The 27,537-nt window shown below is 43.2% G+C and overlaps 1 protein-coding gene across 2 annotated transcripts in view; it reads left to right on the top strand.

Annotated features, from left to right (window-relative positions):
• stx17 (syntaxin 17) overlaps positions 1 to 27,537 on the top strand; it is a 156,515-nt gene that overhangs the window by 24,272 nt on the left and 104,706 nt on the right. For both annotated transcript variants that reach the window (XM_070881121.1, XM_070881122.1), the window contains 2 exons: positions 2,399 to 2,572; positions 9,274 to 9,339. In XM_070881121.1, coding sequence (XP_070737222.1) covers positions 2,450 to 2,572; positions 9,274 to 9,339 — 189 coding nt within the window. In that variant the 5' untranslated portion in view covers positions 2,399 to 2,449. The remainder of the gene's footprint in view (positions 1 to 2,398; positions 2,573 to 9,273; positions 9,340 to 27,537) is intronic.

Raw genomic sequence — 27,537 nt, 5'->3', positions numbered from 1 at the left:
GGTGTTCTCCCTTGTTACAACTACAAGCTGCGAAAAACCCACCCTTAAGTCCACAGATATTTGATGCAATGTTTGCGGAGATCCCACCCAGGACCTCGAGGAGCTGTCGGCTGAGCTGGATACTCTCCCCAGACAGTCCTGCCAAATCCAGGTGCACGTCTGCCTGACTTTCACCAGACTGCCTTTACCGACTCAGCTTCCACAGAGACGGCACACGGGATTCAACCCTGAGGGTTTGTTGCTGCAACCCACTTAGACCCGGGGTCTCGGATGCTGGATAACCACGAAATGTGGTGTCCTCATCCGACGAACTGGTGGCTGCAGCTGTAGTCCTTAGTGCCTGCGTGAGCTCCCCACTCCCCCCCTCCCCCCATAACATTAACGCTTTGGTGGTCCTCCTGCCCCATCTCCCGTGGAGGTTCCTTAGTGTGGCTGATGTCTGTGTCCTCCACCATAGCATCTGGCGAGTTGGGGACTTCCACTCCTGGATGTGAGGCCTCGGAATCCAAATCTGCAAAATAGAAAACAACAGACGACTGGTTAGCAGCAGGGGATGGGGCAGGATGACATCAGTAGGGTCACATAGCGCAGGCTCATTTGAAGGACCATCACTACTGTATTACATGTCGACGACCGACAGTACATCGCATTACCTGAACCCTAGCCTACAGACAGTGCATAACATTGACCCAACCCAGACCGTGGGTTTTGCAGGACTTGCCCTCACTCTCAAACAAGGGCTCAACACCCCCATGGGTAGTTGATCTCTGCGAGGCACCCATCAGACCTGCCACGCGACTCTCAAGCAGGGTGAGTGTAACTACTTTGGCTGGACTGCCGCCTGTGTGCCGCTGCTCCCGGCAGTTGTGCGACAACTTTCCCTGCAAAGATAACAATACAAATGGACGTGAGATGGAACTGAGAGATGATGGAGATGACCCCTCTCTCACACCTCTCAACTTTCCCTGCAAAGATGATAATACAAATGGTTACCAGAGGGCCCTTCTGCTCTTGTGACATACATAGATAGTCATCAAAGCACTTACACCATCCTCTGTGCATTTAATACAGTCCTCTGTTTAACGGCCCTGGAAGCTGCATGTGGTTCATGAGGAAGATATTGAAGTGCAGAAACATCTTTTAATATGTCAAAAAGCAGTCTTTATAATGTGTGACGATCATTCATGGCAAATAAGGTGCAACACTAAGCCAACTGTTATATGTACAATTTAAGTAATTGGAGTACATCAATAAAAATATTACTTTGATGACCCTGCAATGGTCATTCCACTTTTTTCGACACTGTACATGCTCCCTCCTGATAGTCGACGGAGGAAACCTCCTCAGCCACACTTTTCCACAGACGTTTTACACCAGCTGAGGGGAGTTTTGCATGACCTTTCTTCGAAATCTCCCCCCCCATCTGCTTTCTATAACAGTAATGAGGGCCTCATTTGCGCAAGGAGTGTATTTCCTGGCCCTCTTACTATCGAAATCATCCTGCATTTTTAATTCCTGCTGTTTAAATCAACTCTCAAAAATGGCTGATTCAGCCGTGGGTGTACTGCACATGCACGGGCACACCCTGACACATGACCAGGATCGCAGAGAAAAAATCAGCTTAAAAAAATCGACGAAAAAAACCCCAAAAAACATTTGCGCATGTGCAGACGGTCTGTTTTTTTTTAAACTTTGGTAGTTTTGATTTGTACGCACAAATGTTGTAGAGCAACGCCATTTTTTATCGCCATCGCCATTTACCGTTTGCCAACTTTTGCGAGTTTATTTTATAGCGCTATTTTAACAATTTATAAAAAAGATGGTAACCGCGATTAGCGCCAAAAAAACGGTGCTAATTGATGAATTTCTAGCCCATGTGTTTCCATAAAAGGAATATGATGCAAAAAATCCCCAAACTGGTGTGGTTGACATAGTAATCATATATTTCTCAATATGACAATGAGTTCTACTTGTTATTTTTGAGTGGTATTTATTAAATAGGAACAATTTTATGGATTTTCTATCATTTAGATACTATTGCACTCATAAATGTTCTAATGGCCAACTAGGTGTAAAAAAGAATTGAGGGAGCACAGAATAAGTTTGTGCAAATGAGCTGTCAAGGATGTATTTTTATATGAAAGCTATATTTGAGGTGATGGGGAGCGGGGTTAGAATAAGTACATTTAGGCATTTTTACATGAATGGAAAATTACATTTCCTAACAAGTAATCAGGATCCTTAAAAATTCTGTGTCTTTTTATACTGTTGTAAAAGTACTCATTTGACACCTATTTGCTTATTATACTTTTAACTTTATGGTGAAAGGAAGAGCTTCTGAAAGACCCCGCAATATCGGTCTTCTCCTTTGAACCCGTGTTTTTAATCTTAATTTAAGGTCCCGATGCGTCTTCAACCAGAAAGACCCTAATTGCTATTTGGAAACAGCATGGCAGAAGATCCTCCAAAACTGAGCTTCCGACGGTTGGAACCAACTATCCAGAAATTTGTTAAAGTTGCAATCCCAACAGACTTGGAACGGTTACAGAAGCACCAGATAAATATTGAGAAGGTTTGTAGATTTACGTAAATGTTCATATGCTATACATATTTTCACTACCAGTGGTATATATTTGTAATAAAATATTTACTTCAAGAGCAAGAGTACACTGAATAATTATGAAGCTTGCTGTGTAATGCATAGAACTTGAAATTAAGTCCAATTAGTTTAAAATAAAGTTAGTAATTCCAAGTTAATAGAATATTAGCCTTTATCACAAGGGGACTGGAATCCAAAGAGGAGGAAGTGATGCGTAATGGCACAGAACCGTAGTTAGATCCTATCTGGTGTACTGCATTCAGTTTTGGGCACCGCACATCAGGAAAGATATATTTGGCCTTACAGATTTAGCAGAATAACACCAGGACTTCAAGAGTTAATTTATGAGGACAGATTACATACACTTGGCTAATATTCCCTCGATTTTAGATGGTTGAGGGTTGCTGTAATCAAGGTGTTTAAAATGATAAAGGGATTCGATAGGGTAGATACAGAATAAATATTTCCTCTAGTTTTGAATCCAGAGCAAGAGGGCATAATAAAATTAGAGCTAGGCCATTTAGGAAACACAGAGTAGTGGAAATCTGGAACACTCTTCCCCAAAAGAGTGGATGCCGAGTCAATTGAAACTTTCAAGACTGAAATTGACAGATTTTTGTTGGGTAAATGTATCAAGAAATATGATCAAAGGTGGGTAAATGGAGTTGAGGTGCAGAACAGCCATGCTGTAATAGAATGGAGGAACAAGCTCAAGGAATTAAATGGCCACCTCTTATTCCTATGGCATCTAATCATTGTCTTCTCCAATATTTTCCAACCTTGGTGGAGTCCTGCACTGTGGGCCTTGGTCCTCCACCTAATTTTATCAATTGCATTTAAATTAAAGGAGGTTTTATGTTTCTAAAAGTAATAAGGCAAGTTGTCTAGTGTGTATTTTTTGCATACGCTTACCAGCATAATATACCAACCTTTAAGTGAACTCTATTATCAATCTCAATTCCACACTTTTATGTCTGGACCAATGGAAAGCAAATTGCAGAGGATTTCCCTAAATGATCAAATGTATTTAAAACATTTACCTAGAAAAGCGAGAATTAAAAGCCCTCTATGATGGTCCGAATCTTGATTATTGTAAAATGTAAACTGCAGTAGTATTTAGAAGCAGGCTGCTCAGTAATTGTAATCAACCATGAACTACCCAGAGATACAGAAATAGTTGGCTAGTTCTGGTCAGGTTAGGGATGGAAGATAATGGCGTGTAATTCAATTACAACTACTGTTGTGAAATGGTAGATCTTTAACACTGCTGGCCTGAGTCATTGTAGGAAATAGCACGTGGGACTGTATTTTTCAGAAATTTAATCTGACTTGACCCATATGTGGCCTTGTAAGTTGTGGAGCAGTGTCAGTCATTTCGTCTCGCATTTCTAAAAAGAGGCCTTGATGTGGCCTGGGTCTATTATTATTATTCTTTCTCAATGTACTTATTAATTTTCAGATAGTGTATTGATCTTTGTATCCAATATGATGTGCATCTTTGGTGTATTGGGCATTGCTCTGTTCTGTTTGTTTGTACAGTAAATAATAAGGATAATAGTATACTGCAGTCATCATTATCCGATTAAGGACTCTAAAATTTAGCAAATCCAAGATTAGTGTCAGCTAATTTGTGATAACTTGATTTACCCTGTCTTCGCCTCTACTCTTCAACCTTGATTGTGTGCTGTGGGCCTGGTCCACAGACTTCCATTGCTGCACTTTAGGGGTTCAGCATTGGATTCCAAGTGGAGAAAAAGTCATTGTGCTAATTATGACTTGCACCATTCTTTGTAAATATTGTAGTGAAAAATGTCAATATATAATCTAGGCTGACACTTCACTGCAGTACTGAGGAAGTGCTGCACTTTTGGAGGCGCCATCTTTTGGATTAGATGTTGAACAGAGGCTCTGTCTGCTCTCTCGGGTGGACGTAAAAGATCCCATGGCACTATTTGAAGAAGAGCAGGGGAGTTCTCCCAGTATCCTGACCAATATTTATCCCTCGACTAACATCACTAAAAAAACAGATTATTAGGTCATTATCTCATTGCTGTTTGTGGGACCTTGTGAGCAAATTGGCTGCCACATTTCCTACATGACCACAGTGACTACACTTCAAAAGTACTTCATTAGCTGTAAAACACTTTGGACTGTCCTGTGATAGTGAAAGGTGCTATATATTAAGGTGCTATTCCTATTGCTGCATTTGCTGGATTGGTAGGATTTGGAAATAAAATAGAGTGGGTTTAGAGGGGTGATGAGTTTTTAAAAAAAAAATCACAATGATATTCTCATAAAAGATTTTACTACAGTGTATCATTGTGATGTATGAAATGGAACATTGACCTGTTTGTGAGTGAGCTGTAGCGCCTGGCTATGTTTGGTAATTTTGAAAGCAGTTTTCAGTTTGTTTACGTGCTCATGGTGGAGATCTATGTGTTACCATGCAGTAACCAGAGAATGAGCCCTCACCGTCTGTATTAGAGAGATCAGTACCTCGGGAAAATATGAAATGTGACTAATCAATAAGAGTATAATAGATTGTAAACCTCAAACTGGAGACAGTCAAGTCAAGTCCACCTGAGAGCAAAACATTGTCCCCATTCCTGCATACTGTAATTTTGTATATTTTAGTATTTTTAATAATTGCTGTGGTTTTGATTTCTGTACAAGAAAATAAAACATTTTGACAATCAAAAGAGTAGTATAGGAAGAAAATACACTAGGTAATAATAAATGAATGATTAACACGTTTGAATGACTTATCTTTGCTATTTTATTCGAGAGTATAAACTCAATTTAAAATAGGTTAACTCTGTTAAAATAGCAAGGAAGGTGCTAAAATGTCATAAGAGGAATGTTATTTGAGCACGTTAAGTATCTGTCTGCTGTTTTAACTACCAGTAATTTATAGCCACATGTTAGCAAAGGTTTGAAATGATCAGCAGCTAAAGGATTTAAAATCGGCTTAATATCTAGATTTAACCCTTTATTAGAATTCATGTTCTAAGGTTTTATTTCCTTCCTGAAGCTACTTAGAGCGATAAAATTAAATTTTATCGCTCTATCAGCATGCCCTCAATTCATGTAATCATGCACCTGCCTATGGACTGCCATAGGGTTGATGGTAGGGACAGCTGCAATAGTGAGCCAGTTTTGTTTTGCACATGTAAAATGCACTGCTGCTTGGGATTATTGTAGGTCAAGGATTTCAGTTTACAGTAACATAATAGGTCAGTATTACTGAATCTGAAAGTTGTACAGAATTACAGTAGATTCCAAAATGTCAGAATATGCACTGTCAAAATCAAAATTTTTACATGGAATACCATATATGGAATATATAGCACAGAAACAGGCCATTTGACATATGCCAGTGTTTATGCTCCATTTGAGCCTCTTCCCGTCTTTCCTCATCTAAATCTATCAGCGTAACCCTCTATTCCCTTCTCCCTCATGTGCTTATCTAACCTCCCCTTAAATGCATCTATACTATTCGCTTCAACCACTTCCTGTGGCAGCGAGTTCTACATTCTCAACACCCTGGGTAAAGAAGTTTCTTCCGAATTCCCTATTTGATTTCTTGGTGACCATCTTATATTAATGGCCTCTAGTTATGCTCTCCCCACAAGTGGAAACACACTCTTTCTCTATCCACTCTACCAAAACCTTTCATAATTTTAAAGACCTCTATTGGGTCACTCCTCAACCTTCTCTCTTCAAGAGAAAAGAGTTCCAATCTGTTCATCCCTTTCTGATAGGTATAGCCTCGCATTTCTGGTATCATCCTTGTAAATCTTCTCTGCACCCTCTCCAGTGCCTCGATATGCTTTTTATAATATGGCGACCAGAATTGTATGCAGTACTCCAAGTGTGGTCTAACCAAGGTTCGATACAAATTTAGCATAACTTCCCTACTTTTCAATTCTATCCCTCTAGAAATAAATCCTAGAGCTTGGTTTGCATTTTGATGACCTTGTTGACCTGTGTCGCTACTTTTAGTGATTTGTGTAGTTGTATTCCAAGATCCCTTTGCTTCTCTACCCCACCCAGACTCGCATCCTCCAAATAATGTGACCTTCCTATTCTTCCTACCAAAATGTAATACCTCACATTTATGTGTTGAAATTAATTTGCCAATTATATGCCCATTCTGTAAGTTTATTAATGTCTTTCTGTAACTTGTTGCAGTCCTCCTCAGTATTGACGATCTCTTTCCCCCCCCCCAAATCTGATGTCATCTGCAAATTTAGAAATTGTGCATTTGATTTCAAAGTCTAAATTGTTAATATAAATTGTGAACAACAGTGGTCCCAGCACTGATCCTTGCGGAACACCGCTTCCCACCTTCTGCCATTCTGAATAGCTACTTTTTACTCTACTCTCTGCTTTCTGTCTTGAAGCCAGCTAGCTATCCATTTTGGGGGTGCTGTTAAGAAACCCTCTAGAAATTGATTACTTGATTACTTCCCATAGCTTCCAGTCTTGTGCTTTTATCCCATTCCTCCACTGGCTTCAACGTTCTTGCAGTGCATAGATCAGCTTTTGTGACAGAAGCTGAATAGCTTCTTCAATCAGGTTATTTATATGACATTAAATTACAGTGTTTCTTTTTTTTAATAGCTCAAAGGTTTCAGGTTATTGATTGAATAGTTCCCTAATAATGTACCCTCTTTTCAGGCTGAATAGACATTCAGGAGGTGAAATTTGTCTTGGGCGATACGAATCACAGCCCCTTTTACACTTGCCGATTCGCTACTGCCTGTTGTACATTATTGGCCAAGATGGAATTCACCCCCTCAATCTACTTGATGGCTGTAAAGTGCTTTGGGGCATTTTGAGGATGTGAAAGACGCTATATAAATGCAGGTTTTTTTCTTTACTTGTGTTTTGTTGTCCTATATCAATGTTTCTTCGACTCTAAAGCATTTATTAACAAAGTGCAGTACCAAAGAACTATCACTGTAAAATGTCTGTATCCCAGGTGTGGATAATCTCCACATGCAGCAACATTACTGAAACATGTATAATGACAGAAGGGTAATATTAGTCGGAGTTATGATAACATACCTGAAAGAAAATAAGTACTTTTGGCTCTGCTAATGCCCAGAAGTGAATTCTTTAATCGGGCTTTGCGAGTTACACTTTTAAACATGAGTTTAATTTTACATTTCTTGTAAATGCTTTATGTTGGACATTTTTTTAAAAGTTAATTTTTAACCATAAAGTATCAGCTCCTGGTGTCATTCTCTTGTGAGTCAAACAGATTTGATGGACTTTGCCAGAAAAGCCAAAACCCAGAATTGCTTTAACTTTTTGCTAGACTTTGACACGTGGCAGGAAGTCTTTTCTGTTCTGATGACAAATGCTGACTGACGTGTCTATCTATCTATCTTGGTAGAAGTTTATAATCAACAAGAACAGCTACAATTTTAAAACCTGATAGTTTTGCTGTTTAAAAATCTAGGGGCACTTTACTACTAGATAACTTTGCTTTGATTGTTCTGCCAGTTCAGAGCCCTTTCAAGTAGGGATCTCTTGAAGTATCACAGCTTAAAAACCAGTGCAGCAGCTCATGATAAAAGTTCTAAGTATTAAACATTGATTTGTCAGCTCTAGTCTCTCAATAGCTTCTATTGAAGCTCGTAGACCCATCTTTTATGAGGTCATTTCTAAGTCACTGACAGAGTTTTAAACAGTATGACCAATTTATTGCTCACAGCTTCAATGTCTGAAACTTTTATCTGCAAAGGATGTGAATTGGAAAAGCAATTATTTTATGAGGTAATTTAGCAGTGTGCTGCTCCTGGATTTGAAATTGGAGATTAAATGTTTGACTGCTTCAGTTGGCTGTAAACTTATATTTTTTTATTAAACTGTAGATTGTTAGCTGGCAGGAGCATGCCCCACACAATCTAAAATAGAGGCAACCCAGAGACAAGAGTTCAGTATGTGGTAGCCTCTGGCAACTGTCCATATAGAAAATACATTTTTTGTGGGGTCTGCAGCCATTTTGATCCTTTTATAGAACACTAAACTGGAAACTTCTGGCATATCATTTGTTGAAATGCAGGTAGGTTGTATTAAAGCTGTTAGAGTTCAGGGCACTGAGACAGAAAACAAAATGATCTTCAAAATGTTATAATATGGTGTAACCCTGTTTTGATCATTCAAAAAGTTTACTCAGACTGAATTAGTATATAGTTTAATTACTTTATCAATACATCTAGAGTACTGAAACATCAAAAAATTGAATCCAAATCACGCGATTACATTTTTCATTTTACGCAGCGAGTCCATTCGGGATTATTCAATGTTTGTGTACAATTCATAGTAACTGTACTTAGCATTCGACACATCGAATATTTAACTCTGGCCTTTGGTAAAATATGTAAACTATAGTATCAGAATTCTTGATATGTTTATGCAATGTATTTAGATTTATTTAAATATGCATTGTATAACATTTGAAATATACACTGCATAGGACATTTTCAGAATATAATAAAAGTAAATTAGAGAACTAGAATTGCAGAACACTTGTTACCTAAAATTAAACATTATGATTCTTTACACAGTCCGTGTATCACACCAGTCCTAGGGTTATTAAGTTATGTTTGTTATCTTCAGAATAGATTAACTCTGTGATGTGACAATGCAATTTTCTTATGCAGTACCAGCGATGCAGTCAGTGGGACAAGCTGCACCAAGAGCACATCCATGCAAGCCGTACTGTGCAGGTAAATAGTGTTTGTGTGCTGCCTTTTTAGGTTGTTATATAGTTTTTATATTGAAAATGATTGAGTGCCACTGTGAAGAATTCTCTCTCCACAGATGTTTGCTGGCTTGTACTGTTAATCTGAAAAAGGAACCGTTCAGACATATTTTGTCGTAATGGGAGACTTAAAATTATTAAAATATGTGGCCTTTTTTTAAAGCTCCTTTTGTAGCATGTTTGATGTATTTGATAATAGATTGATTCATAGTTCCAGTACTCTTAGAAAATAAATGGTCTATTCTTTTTAGGGTTGATTTAAGGAGTTGGACTGTTGAAACTTTCTGGAGTCCAATAATCTAATTAGAAAGTAACAAATTGAATTCTGTATTCATTTTATTATGTTATTTAGGACTTCCATTCTAATTAAGCTTGTTAATTGTGAGCTCTTTCAACAGGACTAAGTCATTTCCATAATGGTGCTGGTATACTGATGTTGTACATTTGAGGTTGGGTGAATTATGCTTTGGATGAAGAAATATTTCCCAGTTTGGTGACTTAATCCATTTTAATTTGAATAGACCCAAGCCAATAACTTTTGCTCCTTTTCCATTGGTAATTAAAGCTTTAAGGCAAAACATATGGCAACAGTGAGGCAACTAATTTACAGCTCCAGGCATAAGAACATAAGCAATAGGAGCAGGAGTAGGCCATATGGCCCCTCGAGCCTGCTCTGCCATTTAATAAGATCATGGTGGAACTTTTCTGCCCTATCCCCATATCCCTTGATTCCCTTAGTACCAAAAAATCTATTGGTTTCAGTCTTAAACATAATCATCGATTGAGCAGCTACAGCCCATTGGGTTGAGAATTTCAAAGATTAGCAATCCTCTGAGTAAAGAAATTTCACCTCACCTCAGTCCTGAATGGCTGACCCCTTATCCTAAGACTATGACCCCCAGTTCTAGACTCTCCAGCCAGGGGAAACAACCTCTCAGCATCTACCCTACCAAGCTCTTTTAATGAGATCACCCCTCATTCTCTAAACTCCAGAGAATATAGGTCCATTCTCCTCAATCTCTCCTCATAGGACAGCTTGCTCATCCCAGGAATCAATGTAGTGAACCTTTGTTGCACCCCCTCCAAGGCAAGTATATCCTTCCTCAGGTAAGGAGACCAAAACTGTACACAACTCTGGGTGTGGTCTCACCAAAGCCCTATATAATTGCGACAAGACTTCCTTACTCTTATACTCCAACCCCCTTGCAATAAAGGCTAACATACCATTTGCCTTCCTAATAATCTGTTTTTTAGTGATGTTGGTTAAATTATAAATATTGACCAGGACACCGGGAGAACTCCCTTGCTCTTCTTCGAATAGTGCCTTTTAGTAGTAGTCATTTACGTCCTCTTGAGAGGGCTCACAGGGCCTCGGTTTAACATCACGTCTGAAAGACAGCATTCCTGACAGTGCAGTGCTTCCTCAGTACTGCACTCAAGTGTAGATTATGGGTCAATGGTACCTGAAAGCAGAGGTCCCATTGAGGCTGAACACCAAACTCAACTGACTTCTTGCTGCTCAAGACTAAAGTCTAGCTAGTGAACTCAAATTCTTACACAATAGCCCAATTTCTAAAGGAAAAATCTGCCAATCCAAGGTTTTTCCACTGTTCTTAAAACAGATTTGTACTATATAGCTGATGAGAAAACTCTTGAGCTTTAGGGTGACAGTTGCTGCAAAGTATTACCAACGTGCAATCACATAATCATGTATCCAGGGTTGAATGTTTATCTTGATTGAGTTGCAGAAAGATATGGTGTAGGCCCATGCTGTGGCTAGGAGAATGGAGAAAATCAATTCACCCATTTTAAAGTGAGTTGTGCCAGTTTGGAGGAGTTCCTAGCTTCTGCTGTCTAGCTAGCAAAGGATCAAACTCAAACTTGTCAGCTGTTTAATGAAAAAATAGTGACTATCCTTTTTGGAGCAGTAAGCAGCGTTTCATTGTGGCCAAAGTAGCTCTAAGTTGATATGCCCAATAATGGGAGATTGGAATCAAATCCATCCTTATGGCAAACTCAATATCTGAACCAGAAAAATTTGCAGCTCGGCAGGAAGGTTTGTTGTACTCCAACAAGATGCAATTAACAATAGATCAGGCAGCCTACCTCATTGAGACTTGGTAGGTTATATCTGTCACTAGGGGGTTGTGATCCTTCCCCTAAAGCATTCAGATAATGCAAGCCAATATCCTAATGGATCCTATTTGGACAAACAGTGGAAAGCGTACCAATGCTCTGTGCTGGTAATCTGCCTAGTTTCAGGTAGTTAAACTCCGGCTGTACCTCTGCACACAAGTTAGGATCCATGAGGCCTGGCGTTTGCTAGCCAGATGACTAAGGTGAAGATGGCCTTTGGTTTCCTGAATTCCTTCGATGGCATTTGATGCATTAACTTCATCTGATCTCATTGTGGCTCCTTCTCCCTGTGGCGTGTGCACAACAGTAAGTTGGCTTTATTGGTTGGTTGGCCAAGAGTAAAGATATCTTAGTGCAATTATATAGGGCCCTGGTGAGACCACACCTGGAGTATTGTGTACAGTTTTGGTCTCCTTACCTAAGGAAGGATATACTTGCCATTTGAGGGAGTGCAACGAAGGTTCACCAGACTGATTCCTGGGATGGGGAGATTGTCCTATGAGGAGAGATTGAGTAGATTAGGCCTATATTCTTTAGAGTTTAGGAGAATGAGAGGTAATCTTATTGAAACATACAACATTCTTACAGGGATTAACAGGGTAGATGCAGGGAGGAGGATGTTTCCTCTGGCTGGGAAGTCTAGAACCAGGGATCACAGTCTCAGGGGTCGACCATTTAGGACTGAGATGAGGAGAAACTTCTTCACTGAGGGTGGTGAATCTTTGGAATTCTGTACCCCAGAGAGCTGTGGATGCTCAGTCTGAGTATATTCAAGACAGATCGATTAACTTTTTGGATATTAAGGGAATCAAGGGATATGGGGATAGTGCAGGAAAGTGGAGTTGAGGTAGAAGATCAGCCATGATCTCATTGAATGGCGGAGCAGGCTTGAGGGGCCGAATGGCCTACTCCTGCTTCTAATTGTTATGTTCTTATAATGTCAGCCCATTGGAATGGAGATCAGGCAAAGAAAGGAAGTGATGTTTGGTGCCTGAGAGCTCAGTGTTACACACTTTTTGTGTCTAGTTTCAAAAGTACTTTACTAGAGTTGTGGGTCCAGGTTGCATGCTTGGTCTCTCTGCCAGGGAATTGTATGTGGAGTGGGAATCACTGGAAGCAGATGAATAAATTGTGCCTTCTGAAAGCGTATAATCATTTTAGGTGACCATTATTGAGGACTTTACCCATTGATCAGTTTGAATTTTTGAATCTTCAATTGCAGTCTGATGGGCAGTTAAATTGGTGAAAGATAACCCTTTTTTAAGAAATTAAAGTTTTAATTTTGAACAACTAGCGTATGCAGTTGCACCTTATCTGTGACCCCAAGAAGTTGAAAATCTTCAATAGACATTAACCAGACTTCTGAGTCATTTACTCATCAAACGTACAGAAGTTTGCTTTTTCGATTAAATAATGAACACGATTGTAACTTTTTCACAGATTTACGTATCTAGCACATTTTAAAATGGCGTGCATGCACTATGACGTGCATTATTTTGGGGCGGAGCGGGGGGAATTGAGCCCATATAGTTTTTAGCATGTTTTCATGTAACCCGTGACATTTTTGACTACTTTTTAAGATTTTCACCAGCAGCAACTGTTGTGTGTTTGGGGGGGATGGGGAGGTGGGGGGTATAGACATTTATGCCAGTGTTGCTGATATTTCTAGTTGATTAGCTGTTACTATTTGTGAAAACAAAGCTGCATCGAAACCACTGAGGCGGAGGTTATAACAAGCTACTGCCTTTAACAGTCTGTGGTCTGTCGTATCAGTTACACACCGTTTATCTGTAACTTACACACGCTTTTAGGTTTTGTAATTTTGCAAATATGTAATAGAACATGTCTATCGTATTTTGTAATATTTACAAAGGACACTCTGTATACAACATTTTAAAGAGATATTGCAAGGAATATCCTGACAAATTGCATGATTTGAACAGCCTCCTACCAAGAAAGCAACATTACTTTTGTAAGTTCTAAATAATAAGATCTTGGAAATATTACTCGGCTGTATTTTCTCCACTATGTTAGAAGCTAGTATTTTTTTTAACATAAGAAAAGTCAAGGATGATAAAAGATCACTGAGAACTTCTCTCTAATATCCCAGCTTTTCTATTATAACATTCAGTCTCATTTTGAATGTCTTAATATTTTGCCTCTCCTACCCTGCTGGCATATTGTTACAAATATCTATCACACTGAGTAAAGAGGTTCATCCTCCATTCTGTTTTAAACTGTTCCTCATTCATTTAGATTTATATCCTCTGGATGTGCTCTCCCGGCCTTGATTTGAAGTATTCTAGGTTTACCATTTAATATTTAGCATGTTTCTATGAAGTCATCTCCTGAACTACCTCCTTTATAGACCATGACTACTGAAATAGCAGACCGTGGTCGCTCCTGGACAGTCTCTCATTGTGAGCACTGCCTCTAAGCTACTCTTGTGATGTTGTGGGCTCCATGCCCACAGATTCTGTATGATCCGCATGTTGTAGTTTTAATGAATTTGGTTAGCTTTCTCCTCTTCATTGCATATAGTTTATTGATTTGTAAATGTAAAATGTATTGTCTGGGTTACTTGACCTAAGTCTGTCTTTGATATATTTTCTGATCCTAGTACTAATGGGATTGGAGCATGGTGAGTGCAACCCTTGATGACTTTCAGCCAGGCAGAACTCTTGGGAATCCCCTGTTCAGTCCCAATTCATGGTGAGCGCCTGACCCATTGTGCCTGACACACATGAAGTTCGCCAAAGGCTTGGAGGGGGGCGGGGTAGAGACTTTAATGGTATGTGTGCCCACTTAAGGTTAAGTGCCTGCATATGAGAGTGAATATTATCGCCTTTCCAAAGACTGTACGGGTAGTATTTGATAAAATTAGGGTTAACAGCACTAAAGAAAATAATGAATATAGCAAATATTGTAGGACTAAACGAGAGGGTCTATGCAAAGATGAGATGAGAAATCTCAGGATAGGTAGTACAGATATTTTAAATATATATTTTATATTTTTGTATGATGGTGGAAGTGAGAGTGTAGGTGCTCGAGGGGAGGATTTGGAACAATTGTGAGATAACTGTAGAAAAAGATTTAGGTCTGAACAAATTAGGAGAATTCAAGGTGAATGAGTCACTTGGCCTTGATGACATACTGTTGAAGGAAGTTTGAGATGAGATAGCAGAGGCTTTGACCACAAATTTTCAGTTCTTCTAAGATATGCAATTGTGTTGTGGGACTGGAGGTTAGCTGATGTAACACCTCTGCTCGAGAAGAGGAAAGGATAAACTAGGTAACTATAGACCATGCAGTGAGTCCAATTTTAGTGTGGGCAAACACTTAAAATCCATAATTTGAGATAAAATTACTGAGCATTTAGAAATGAATAGGTTAATCAAGGACAGCCACCACATGTTTGACAAATGTAATACATATTTGAAGACTTGACCAATTGTACAGATAAAGGGAATGCAGTAGATGTGGAGTACATGCATTTCCAAAGGTGTTCAACAAAGTGGCTCAAAGAAGGTTTGTTACAAGATGAAATGTATCATATGTTTAAAATTTTGTAACAACATGAATATAAAGTTTGTTGACTTACAGGAAACATAGAGTTAGAGTAATTGTGTGTTGCTTGGATTGGTGTAACCCGGAGTCAGTGCTTGTCCCATAGATGAATTGGACTTGGGTTCAGTGAGCGCAATCTCAAAATTTGCTGATGACATAAAAGCACGGTGCTTGGCAAACAACAAAGCTGTTTAGCAGCGGACGATAGAAAGGAGAGAGCAAGGCAGTGGGATTAGTTTTTGATTGCTTGAGCACAGAACTGGTACACACATGATGGGATGAAAAGCTGGTTCCTGTGTTGTAAACTTTTGTGGTTCTATGGTGGAGTAGCATGGCACAACTGTTTGACAGCTGGCAAAGTGGAAGAAGAATGGCACCTTAAACCTAATTACTATCTGGATGGCTCACAAAGTGTTGCCTGTCAATCTGTTGCGCATTTATTGTTTTTTCACTGCACATCATGCATGTTCATATTCTAATAAGGTACACAGTCAAGCTGCAAATTACAATTTGCATCCATGTTGATCTTGCATCAGACACCTGTTTAATACATGTCCGGGGAGCATATTGGCTGATACTGAAAATGGTCCCTGCGGTAGTTTGGGACAAATGGGAGGCAAAATTGTTGAGAAAATAAAAACTTGTATTTATATCATAGGCAGTCCCTCGGAATCGAGGAGGACTTGCTTCCACTCTTAACATGAGTTCTTGGGTGGCTGAACAGTGCAATACGGGAACCACAGACTCTGTCACAGGTGGGGCAGATAGTCGTTGAGGGAAGGGGTGGGTGGGACTGGTTTGCCGCACATGCTTTCTGCTGCTTGCGCTTGTTTTCTGCATGCTCTCGGCGATGAGTTTGGGAGGCCAGGAGTCCGAGGAGCCGGAGGGAGGTGAGGAATTCACTTCTGACGAGGATCGGAGAGTCGGAAGAGCGGGCAGTTTAAAAAGAGTGGGAGGCGGAGGAGGTCTGGAGCAGCGAGGCCCATAAAAGGGGGCTCAGCAGTCGGAGGTAGTGGAAGGGGCAGAAGGTAAAAAGAAATCGAAGTGTGACGTCACAGCCAAAAGGGTAGGTGATTGGCTGGTGGATTGGTGAGTATTTAATCTTTTCCTTTTTATTTTCTGATCAGTAAGAAATCTTTAGCATTGTTATCAATTAGGTTAATTTAAGGGTTAAGCCACGGTAGGAGAGCCCAGACTCATGTCATGCTGCTCCTGTGCTATGTGGGAAATCAGGGACACTTCCAGTGTCCCTAACAATTACATGTGCAGGAAGCGTATCCAGCTGCAGCTCCTGACAGACCGCATTGCGACACTGGAGCTTCCGCGATGCTGAGGATGTCGTGAATAGCACGTTTAGTGAGTTGGTCACACCGCAGGTAAAGGTTACACAGCCAGATAGGGAATGGGTAACCATTAGGCAGAGCAGTGGAAGGAAGGTAGTGCAGGGGTCATCTCCCTCCAAAACACCTTGGGTACTGTTGGGAGAGATGACTCATCAGGGGAAGGCAGCAGCAGCCAAGTCCATGGCACCAGGGGTGGCTCTGCTGCACAGGAGGGCAGGAAAAAGAGTGGGAGAGCTATGGTGATAAGGGATTCTATTGTAAGGGAAATAGATAGGCATTTCAGCGGCTGCAAACGAGACTACAGGATGGTATGTTGCCTCCCTGCTGCAAGGGTCAAGGATGTCTCTGAGCGGCTGCAGTGCATTCTGGAGGGGAAGGGTGAACAGCCAGCTGTCGTGGTACAGAAAAGTACCAACGATATAGGTTTTTTAAAAAAAAGGGATGAGGTCCTACAAGCTGAATTTAGGAGATAAATTAAAAAGCAGGACCTCAAAGGTAGTAATCTCAGGATTGCTACCAGTGCCACGTGCTAGTCAGAGTAGGAATTGCAGGATAGGTCCGATAAATACGTGGCTTGAGGAATGGTGCAAGAGGGAGGGATTCAAATTCCTGGGAGATTGGAACCGGCTCTGAGGGAGGTAGGACCAGTACAAACCGGATGGTCTGCACCTGGGCAGGACCGGAACCGATGTCCTAGGGGGAGCGTTTGTTGGTGCTGTTGGGGAGGGTTTAAACTAAAAAGGCAGGGGGATGGGAATATATGCAGGGAGACAGAGGGAAGTAAAAAGGGGGCAGAAGCAAAAGCTAGGAAGGAGAAAAACAAGAGTAGAGGGCAGAGAAATCAAGGACAAAAATCAAAAAGGGCCACATTACAACATAATTCCAAAAGGGCAAAGAGTGTTTTTAAAAAAAAAAACAAGCTTGAAGGCTCCGAGTCTCAATGCGAGGAGCATTCGTAATAAGGTGGATGAATTGACTGCGCAGATAGCTGTTAATGGATATGATGCAATTGGGATTACTGAGACATGGCTCCAAGGTAACCAAGGCTGGGAACTCAACATCCAGGGGTATTCAATATTCAGGAAGGACAGACAGGAAGGAAAAGGAGGTGGGGTAGCGTTACTAGTTAAAGAGGAGATTAACGCAATAGTAAGGAAGGACATTAGCGTGGATGATGTGGAATCAATGGGCCCAAGTTTCGAGCCGCGCCTAGAACGGTGCAGTCCCTACCTGGACGCCCGTTTTTTGCGCCTTAAAGTGCGCCTAAAAAAAATCTCCGTATTCTCCACCTCCCTGCAGGTCCTCTGGCCCTCGGCGCAGCGCAGCAGGAGCTGTAGGGGGCGGAGCCAGGTCCCTGCGCTGAAAACAGTGCCGGGACCTCTGCAGATGCGCGCTCCAGGCACCCGAAACTGTGTGGGAGGGGCCGAAGCACGCAGCCCCTAGCCCTGGTCGAATGGCCTCACTGGGGCTGTGTGAATGAGGCTCATCCCACGGCCAGCTCCTGCTTCCTCCCGACCCGACTCGACTCCCGCTTCCCGCCTCAGGACCCAACCCGACTCCCGCTCCCGCTCTCCCCCCACCCCGACTGGACCCGACCCGACACCCACTCCCGCTCCCCTCCCCCCCCACTGGACCCGACCCGACTCCCGCTCCGACCCGACTCCCGCTACCCCCCCCCCCCCCCCCCCCCCCCAGCCCCGGACCGGACCCGACCCGACTCCCCGTCGTCTTTCCCCCCCTTCCCACCCCGACTGGACCCGACCCGACTCCCGCTTCCCCCAGCCCCCGGACTGGATCCAACCTGACCTCCCTCTCCCCGACCTGACCTCTCTCTCTCTCTCTCTCTCTCTCTCTCTCTCTCTCTCTCTCTCTCTCTCTCTCTCTCTCTCTCTCTCTCTCCCTCCCTCCCTCCCTCCCTCCCTCCCTCCCTCCCTCCCTCCCTCCCTCCCTCCCCCCGACCCGAACCGACCTCCCTCCCAACACCCCCCCCGACCGACCCAACGTCACCTACCTGTAAATCTGGAGCTGGGGACGGGCCCCGCCCGAAGTCTCGGGCCCGGCCCGTTCAGCCTCCCTCCCCCTTCTCCTCTTTCCCCCCCCCCCCCCCCCCAAATCTCCTTCCCCCCCCCCAAATCTCCTTCCCCCCCCCAAATCTCCTCCCTTCCCCCAAATCTCCCCCCCCCCCAAATCTCCTTCCCCCCCCAAATCTCCTTCCCCCCCCAAATCTCCTTCCCCCCCCAAATCTCCTTCCCCCCCCCAAATCTCCTTCCCCCCCCAAATCTCCTTCCCCCCCCAAATCTCCTTCCCCCCCCCAAATCTCCTTCCCCCCCCCAAATCTCCTTCCCCCCCCCCAAATCTCCTTCCCCCCCACCCAAATCTCCTTCCCCCCCCCAAATCTCCTTCCCCCCCCCCAAATCTCCTCCCCCCCCCCAAATCTCCTCCCCCCCCCCCAAATCTCCTCCCCCCCCCCAAATCTCCTCCCCCCCCAAATCTCCTCCCCCCCCAAATCTCCCCCCCCCAAATCTCCTCCCCCCCCAAATCTCCTCCCCCCCCAAATCTCCTCCCCCCCCAAATCTCCTCCCCCCCCCAAATCTCCTCCCCCCCCCAAATCTCCTCCCCCCCCCAAATCTCCTCCCCCCCCAAATCTCCTCCCCCCCCCAAATCTCCTCCCCCCCCCAAATCTCCTCCCCCCCCCAAATCTCCTCCCCCCCCCAAATCTCCTCCCCCCCCAACAAATCTCCTCCCCCCCCCAAATCTCCTCCCCCCCCCAAATCTCCTCCCCCCCCCAAATCTCCTCCCCCCCCAAATCTCCTCCCCCCCCCAAATCTCCTCCCCCCCCCAAATCTCCTCCCCCCCCCAAATCTCCTTTCCCCCCCCCCATCTCCTTTCCTCCCCCCATCTCCTTTCCCCCCATCTCCTTCCCTCTCCCCCTTCTCCCCCCCCATCTCCTTCCCTCTCCCCCTTCTCCCCTTTATCCCCTTCTCCCCCCTCCCCCTTCTCCCCCATCCCTCCTCCTTCACCCCCCTCATCCCCCTCCCCTCGCTGTCAGAAACACAGACACTGACACAGAGAATGAGAGACACACACAGACAGACCGAGAGGTGGAGACACTGACAGAGACACACTGTTGGGGTGGGGGGGCATCCCAGCACGCTGTTGGAGGGCTCCCGGTGCTGCAGTCGGTAAGTAGAAAATGTTTTATTTATTGATTTAAAAAAAAAATTAGTTCTTATTTTTTTTTGATTGATTTATTGGTTGATTTATTGACGTATTTATCATTTATTATTGATGATGGCTCTTTATTTGTAAAACTGAAGTGTTTAATGTTTGTAAACTTCCCCTTAAACCCCCCCCCCCCCCCCCCACCATTCCCTACGCCTGATTTGTAACCTACGCCTGATTTTCTAAAGTGTAGACAAGGTTTTTTCGAGCGTACAAAAATCTTCACTTACTCCATTCTAAGTTAGTTTGGAGTAAGTTTTCACTGACGAAACTTTGAAAACAGGTGTAAGTGGCCGGAACAAAAAATTCTGTTCCAAAGTGAAACTGTTCTAACTGATTAGAACTGGAGCAAACGAAATGACGAGAATTCTGATTTCTAAGATACTCCGTTCTACACCAGTTGCTCCTAAAAATCAGGAGCAAATCATGTGGAAACTTGGGGCCTATATGGGTAGAGCTGTGAAACGCCAAAAGGCAGAAAATGTTAGTGGGAGTTGTGTACAGACCACCAAACAGTAGTAGTGAGGTTGGGGATGGCATCAAACAGGAAATTAGGGACGCGTGCAATAAAGGTACAGCAGTTATCATGGGTGACTTTGATCTGCATATTGATTGGGCTAACCAAACTGGTAGCAATACTGTGGAGGATGATTTCCTGGAGTGTATAAGGGATGGTTTTCGAGACCAATATGTCGAGGAACCAACTAGAGAGCAGGCCATTCTAGACTGGGTGTTGTGTCACGAGAGCGGATTAATTAACAATCTGATCATGCGGGTCCCCTTGGGGAAGAGTGACTATAATATGGTAGAACTCTTCATTTAAGATGGAGAGTGACACAGTTAATTCAGAGACTAGGATCCTGAACTTAAAGAAAGGAAACTTTGACAGTATGAGATGTGAATTGGCTAGGATAGACTGGCGAATGATACTTAAAGGATTGACGGTGGATAGGCAATGGCAGACATTTAAATATCACATGGATGAACTACAACAATTGTACATCCCTGTGTGGCGTAAGAATAAAAAAGGAAGGTGGCTCAACCGTGGCTAACAAGGGAAATCAGGGAGAGTATTAAAGCCAAGGAAGAAGCATAAATTGGCCAGAAAAAGCAGCAAACCTGAGGACTGGGAGAAACTTAGAATTCAGCAGAGGAGGACAAAGGGTTTAATTAGGAGGGGGAAAATAGAGTATGAGAGTAAGCTTGCAGGGAACATAAAAACTGACTGCAAAAGCTTCTACAGATATGTGAAGAGAAAAAGATTAGTGAAGACTAATGTAGGTCCCTTGCAGTCAAAATCAGGAGAATTCATAATGGGGAACAAGGAAATAGCAGTCCAATTGAACAAATACTTTGGTTCTGTCTTCACTAAGGAAGACACAAATAACCTCCTGAAAGTACTAGGGGACTGAGGGTCTAGCGATAAGGGGGAACTAAAGGAAATCCTTATTAGTCAGGAAATTGTGTTTGGGAAATTGAAGGGACTGAAGGCTGATAAATCCCCAGGGCCTGAGAGTCTGCATCCCAGAGTACTTAAGGAAGTGCCCTAGAAATAGTGGATGCATTGGTGGTCATTTTCCAACATTCTATAGACTCTGGATCAGTTCTTATGGACTGGCCGGTAGCTCATATAACCCCACTTTTTTAAAAAAAGGAGGGAGAGAGAGAACCGGGAATTATGGACTGGTGAGCCTGACATCGGTGGTGGGGAAAATGCTGGAATCAATTATTAAAGATGTAATAGCAGCGCATTTGGAAAGCAGTGACAGGGTCAGTCCAAGTCAGCATGGATTTATGAAAGGGAACTCATGCTTGACAAATCTTCTAGAGTTTTTTGAGGATGTATCTAGTAGAGTGGATAAGGGAGAACCAGTGGATGTGGTTTATTTGGACTTTCAAAAGGCTTTTGACAAGGTCCCACACAAGATATTAGTGTGCAAAATTAAGGCACATGGTATTGGGGGTAATGTATTGATGTGGATAGAGAACTGGTTGACAGACAGGAAGCAAAGAGTGAATAAACAGGTCCTTTTTAGAATGGCAGGCAGTGACTAGTGGGGTGCTGCAGGGTTCAGTGCTGGGACCCCAGCTATTTACAATATACACTAATGATTTCGACAAAGGAATTGAATGTAATATCTCCAAGCTTGCAGATGACACTAAGATGGGTGGCAGTGCAAGCTGCGAGGAGGATGCTAGGAGGTTGCAGGGGGACTTGGACAGGTTAGGTGAGTGGGCAAATGCATGGCAGATGCAGTATAATGTGAATAAATGTGAGGTTATCCACTTTGGTGGCAAAAACAGGAAGGCAGATTATTATCTGAATGGTGACAGATTAGTAAAATGGGAGGTGCAACGAGACCTGGGTGTCATGGTTGAAGGTAGGCATGTAGGTACAGCAGGCAGTAAAGAAAGCAGATGGCATGCTGGCCTTCATAGCGAGGGGATTTGAGTGTAGGAGCAGGGAGGTCTTACTGCAGTATGTGCAGATTTGGTCTCCTAATCTGAGGCAGGACAGTCTTGCTATTGAGGGAGTGCAGCAAAGGTTCACCAGACTGATTCCCGGGATGGCAAGACAGACATATGAAGAAAGACAGGATCCACTAGGCTTATATTCACTGGAAGAATGAGAGGGAATCTCATAGAAACATATAACATTCTGACGGGATTGGATAGGTTAGATGCAGGAAGAATGTTCCCGATGTTGGGGAAGACCAGACCAGGGGTCACAGTCTAAGGATAAGGGGTAAGCCATTTAGGACCGAGATGAGGAGAAACTTCTTCACTGAGAATTGTGAACCTGTGGAATTCTCTACCACAGAAAGTTGTTGAGGCCAGTTCGTTAGATATATTCAAAAGGGAGTTAGATGTGGCCCTTATGGCTAAAGGGATCAAGGGGTATAGAGAGAAAGCAGGAGTGGGGTACTGAAGTTGCATGATCAGCCATGATCATATTGAATGGTGGTGTAGGCTCGAAGGGCCGAATGGCCTACTCCTGCACCTACTTTCTATGTTTCTATGAGACTCTAGGTGCTCAGCGCCCTCCCAGATGTACTTCCTCCACTTAGGGCGGTCTCTGGCCAGGGACTCCCAGGTGTCAGTATCAGAGAGGCTTTGAGGGTGTCCTTGTAACATTTCCTCTGCCCACCTTTGGCTTGTTTGCCGTATAGGAGTTACGAGTAGAGCGCTTGCTTTGGGAGTCTTGTGTCAGGCATGCAAACAATTGTGGCCTGCCCAGTGGAGCTGATCAAGTGTGGTCAGTGCTTCAATGCTGGAGGTGTTGGCCTAGCCGAGGATGCTAATGTTGGTGTGTCTGTCCTCCCAGGGGATTTGTAGAATCTTGCGGAGACATTTATATTCATAAAAAAATTTATATAGCGGCTTTCACATTCTCGGAATGTTCCAATATGCTTGACAGCCAATAAAGTACTTTTGAAGTGAAGTCACTGTTGGAATGTAGGATAAGTGTGGCAAACAATTTACATACTGCAAGGTTCCACAAACAGTAATAAGACCAGTAACCAGACAATTTTTAGTGGTGTTGGTTGAAGGATAAATGTTGGCCAAGACATTGGGAGAACTCCCCTGCTCTTTTTCGAAATAGTGCAACAGGATCTTTTACCTTAAGGGCAGAAAGGGCCCTGGTTTAATGTCTTTTTGGAAAGACGGCACCTCCGAGAATGACATACTTCCTCAGAACTGCACTGAAGTATCAGCCTAGATTATATGTTAAAGTCCTGGAGTAGAGTTTGAACCTACAATCTTGTGACTTGGAGGTGAAAATGCTATCACTGTTTCCCACATTACAACAGTGACTTTACTTCAAAAGTATTTCATTGGCTGTGAAACTCTTTGGGGCCTCCTGAGATTGTGAAAGGCGGTGGTATATACTGTTAATCTAAGTCAATATTGACCCAATGCTTGTAAAGCTAGTTCCCCCACGGTCTTTGCCAGGTAGGTATGACAGGGCCATTTATGGTTTTTGATATAATAGTGTAGGCAATCCGGCTGTGATCCCCGCTGATCTGACTGGCATGCATTCTTTCATCTTGTACCATAAAATAATGTATGGTGTTTAGAATCAGCCACCATTATTAACTTTAATTTTACTTACCAACTGCCTTGAATCTCTTACCTTCGATGTCCTGAACTCCCAAGAACGTGTGTATCGTAGGAGCTCTTTTTTCACCTCTTCCTGTTCTGCTGAATTGTTCCAGTTACAGTCAGCTTTCTGATGAATTAGCAGTCAATATTTGGCTAATTTAGATCTTGCACAAGCATTATGGCCGGGATTTTGCTCACCTCGGCGGATTTGGTGCAGGCGATATTGGTGGTGGGTCATGGCCCCACTGCTGGCTCCATCCCGCTGTCTAAAATGAACTTAAATTGATAGGGCTTATTAAGTCCGCCCAGCATGTTTCCTGGTCCAATTAGAAGGAAGTGGGTCTGGTGACGCCATTCATAAGTCAGCCGGTTTCCTTAAAAGGGACCATAACCAACTTTTTTTTTATGTTTGTGCTGTCAGTGTTCTACATAGGAACATAGAAAATAGGTGCAGGAGTAGGCCATTCGGCCCTTCGACCCTGCACCATCATTCAATAAGATCATGGCTGATCATTCCCTCAGTACCCCTTTCCTGCTTTCTCTCCATACCTCTTGAGCCCTTTAGTTGTAAGGGCCATATCTAACTCCCTCTTGAATATATCCAATGAACTGGCATCAACAACTCTCTGCAGTAGGGAATTCCACAGGTTAGCAACTCTCTGAGTGAAGAAGTTTCTCCTCATCTCAGTCCTAAATGGCTTACCCCTTATCCTTAGACTATGTCCCCTGGTTCTGGACTTCCCCAACATCGGGAACATTCTTCCTGCATCTAACCTGTTCAGTCCCGTCAGAATTTTATATGTTTCTATGAGATCCCCTCTCATCCTTCTAAACTCCAGTGAATACAGGCCCAGTCTATCCAGTCTCTCCTCATATGTCAGTCCTGCCATCCCGGGAATCAGACTGGTGAACCTTCGCTACACTCCCTCAATAGCAAGAACGTCCTTCCTCAGATTAGGAGACCAAAACTGAACACAATATTCCAGGAGAGGCCAGGCTAAGGCCCTGTACAACTGCAGTAAGACGTCCCTGCTCCTATACTCAAATCCCCTAGCTATGAAGGCCAACATACCATTTACCGCCTTCACACGCCTGCTGAACCTGCATGCCAACTTTCAATGACTGATGTACCATGACACCCAGGTCTCGCTGCACCTCCCCTTTTCCTAATCTGCCACCATTCAGATAATATTCTGCCTTCGTGTTTTTGCCACCAAAGTGGATAACCTCACATTTATCCACATTATACTGCACATGCCATGCATTTGCCCACTCACCTAACCTGTCCAAGTCACCATGCAACCTTTTAGCGTCCTTCTCACAGCTCACACTGCCACGCAGTTTAGTGTCATCTGCAAACTTGGAGATAATACACTCAATTCCCTCATCCAAATCATTAATGTATATAGTAAATAGCTGGGGTCCGAGCACAGAGCCCTGCGGCACCCCACTAGTCACTGCCTGCCATTCTGAAAAGGACCCGTTTATCCCGACTCTCTGCTTCCTGTCTGCCAACCAGTTCTCTATGCATGTCAGTACATTACCCCCAATACCATGTGCTTTAATTTTGCACACCAATCTCTTGTGTGGGACCTTGTCAAAAGCCTTTTGAAAGTCCAAATACACCACATCCACTGGTTCTCCCTTGTCTACTCTACCAGTTACATCCTCGCAAAATTCTAGAAGATTTGTCAAGCAGGATTTCCCTTTCATAAATCCATGCTGACTTGGGCCGATCCCGTCACTGCTTTCCAAATGTGCTGCTATTTCATCTTTAATAATTGATTCCAACATTTTCCCCACTACTGATGTCAGGCTAACCGGTCTATAATTATCCGTTTTCTCTCTCCCTCCTTTCTTAAAAAGTGGGGTTACATTAGCTACCCTCCAGTCCATAGGAACCGATCCAGGGTCGATAGACTGTCGGAAAATGATCACCAATGCATCCACTATTTCTAGGGCTACTTCTTTAAGTACTCTGGGATGCAGACTATCAGACCCTGGGGATGTATCGGCCTTCAATGCCATCAATTTCCCTAACATAATTTCCTGTCTGATAAGGATTTTCTTCAGTTCCTCCTTCTCACTAGACCCTCGGTCCCCTAGTATTTCCGGGAGGTTATTTGTGTCTTCCTTCCTGAAGACAGAACCAAAGTATTTGTTTAACTGATCTGCCACTTCTTTGTTCCCCATTATAAATTCACCTGAATCTGACTGCAAGGGACCTACGTTTGTTTTCACTAATCTTTTTCTTTTCACATATTTATAGAAGCTTTTGCAGTCGGTTTTTATGTTCCCAGCAAGCTTCCTCTCCTACTCTATTTATCCTCTCCTAATTAAACCCTTTGTCCTCCTCTGCTGTATTACAAAATTCTCCCAGTCCTCCAGTTTGCTGCTTTGTCTGGCCAATTTATATGCTTCTTCCTTGGATTTAACACTATCCTTAATTTCCCTTGTTAGCCAAGGTTGAGCCACCTTTCCCCTTTTAATTTTACTCTCGACAGGGATGAACAATTGTTGAAGTTCATCCATGTGATCTTTAAATGTTTGCCATTGCCTATCCACCGTCAACCCTTTAAGTATCACTCGCCGGTCTATTCTAGCCAATTCACGTCTCGTACCATCGAAGTTACCTTTCCTTAAATTCAGGACCCTAGTCTCTGAATTAACTGTGTCACTCTCCATCTTAATAAAGAATTCTACCATATTATGGTCACTCTTCCCCAAGGGGTCTCGCACAACAAGATTGCTAATTAGTCCTCTCTCATTACACATCACCCAGTCTAGGATGGCCAGCCCTCTCGTTGGTTCCTCGACATATTGGTCTAGAAAACCATCCCTAACCCACTCCAGAAAATTGTTCTTCACCGCAATTCTACCAGTTTGGTTAGCCCAATCAATATGTAGATGAAAGTTGCCAATGATAACTGCTGTACCTTTATTGCATGCATCCCTAATTTCTTGTTTGATGCTGTCCCCAACCTCACTACTACTGTTTGGTGGTCTGTACACAACTCCCACTAGCGTTTTCTGCCCTTTTGGTATTCTGTAGCTCCACCCATACCGATTCCACATCATCCAAGCTAATGTCCTTCCTTACTATTGCATTAATTTCCTCTTTATCCAGCAACGCCACCCCATCTCCTTTTCCTTTCTGTCTATCCTTCCTAAATGTTGAATACCCCTGGATGTTGAGTTCCCAGCCTTGGTCACCCTGGAGCCATGTCTCCATGATGCTAATTACATCATATCCGTTAACTGCTATCTGCGCAGTTAATTCTTCCACCTTATTCCGAATACTCCTCGCATTGAGGCACAGAGCCTTCAGGCTTGTCTTTTTAACAAACTTTGCCCCTTTAGAATTTTGCTGTAATTTGGCCCTTTTTTCTTTTTGCCTAAGGTTTCTCTGAAGTGCTGCAAACACTGATAATGACTGCACAGAGATGCAGGGCTGCATCCAGGTTCTCCCTTGACTCCCTCCATATGCTAATGGAGGGAGTCACAATGCACATGAAGGTTCTCTTCCCTTCCAATTCCCTTTCAATCCCCAGGAGATCAACACAGTCTGGTTGCACATTGCAGAGGAGGTCACAAGTGGGGATGTCGGAGGAGGACCTCAGTGCAGTGGCGCAAACTTTTCAATGATCTTGGTAGATCGTGAAATGTTCGTACAAAGCCACACTCATCTTCATCCTGCTGTGCCTCTCAATACATCCCCATTACTCTGCCTTCCCTACCCTACCCCTGCTCGTCCTTACACCAACTGACCTTGCATGTCCACTCATCCCCCT

This window comes from Pristiophorus japonicus, chromosome 5 (assembly GCF_044704955.1).
Source record: "Pristiophorus japonicus isolate sPriJap1 chromosome 5, sPriJap1.hap1, whole genome shotgun sequence".
Taxonomy (NCBI): Eukaryota; Metazoa; Chordata; class Chondrichthyes; family Pristiophoridae; genus Pristiophorus; species Pristiophorus japonicus.
Note: the sequence above shows the minus strand (reverse complement) of the source record. Positions and strands in the feature narration are given on the sequence as shown.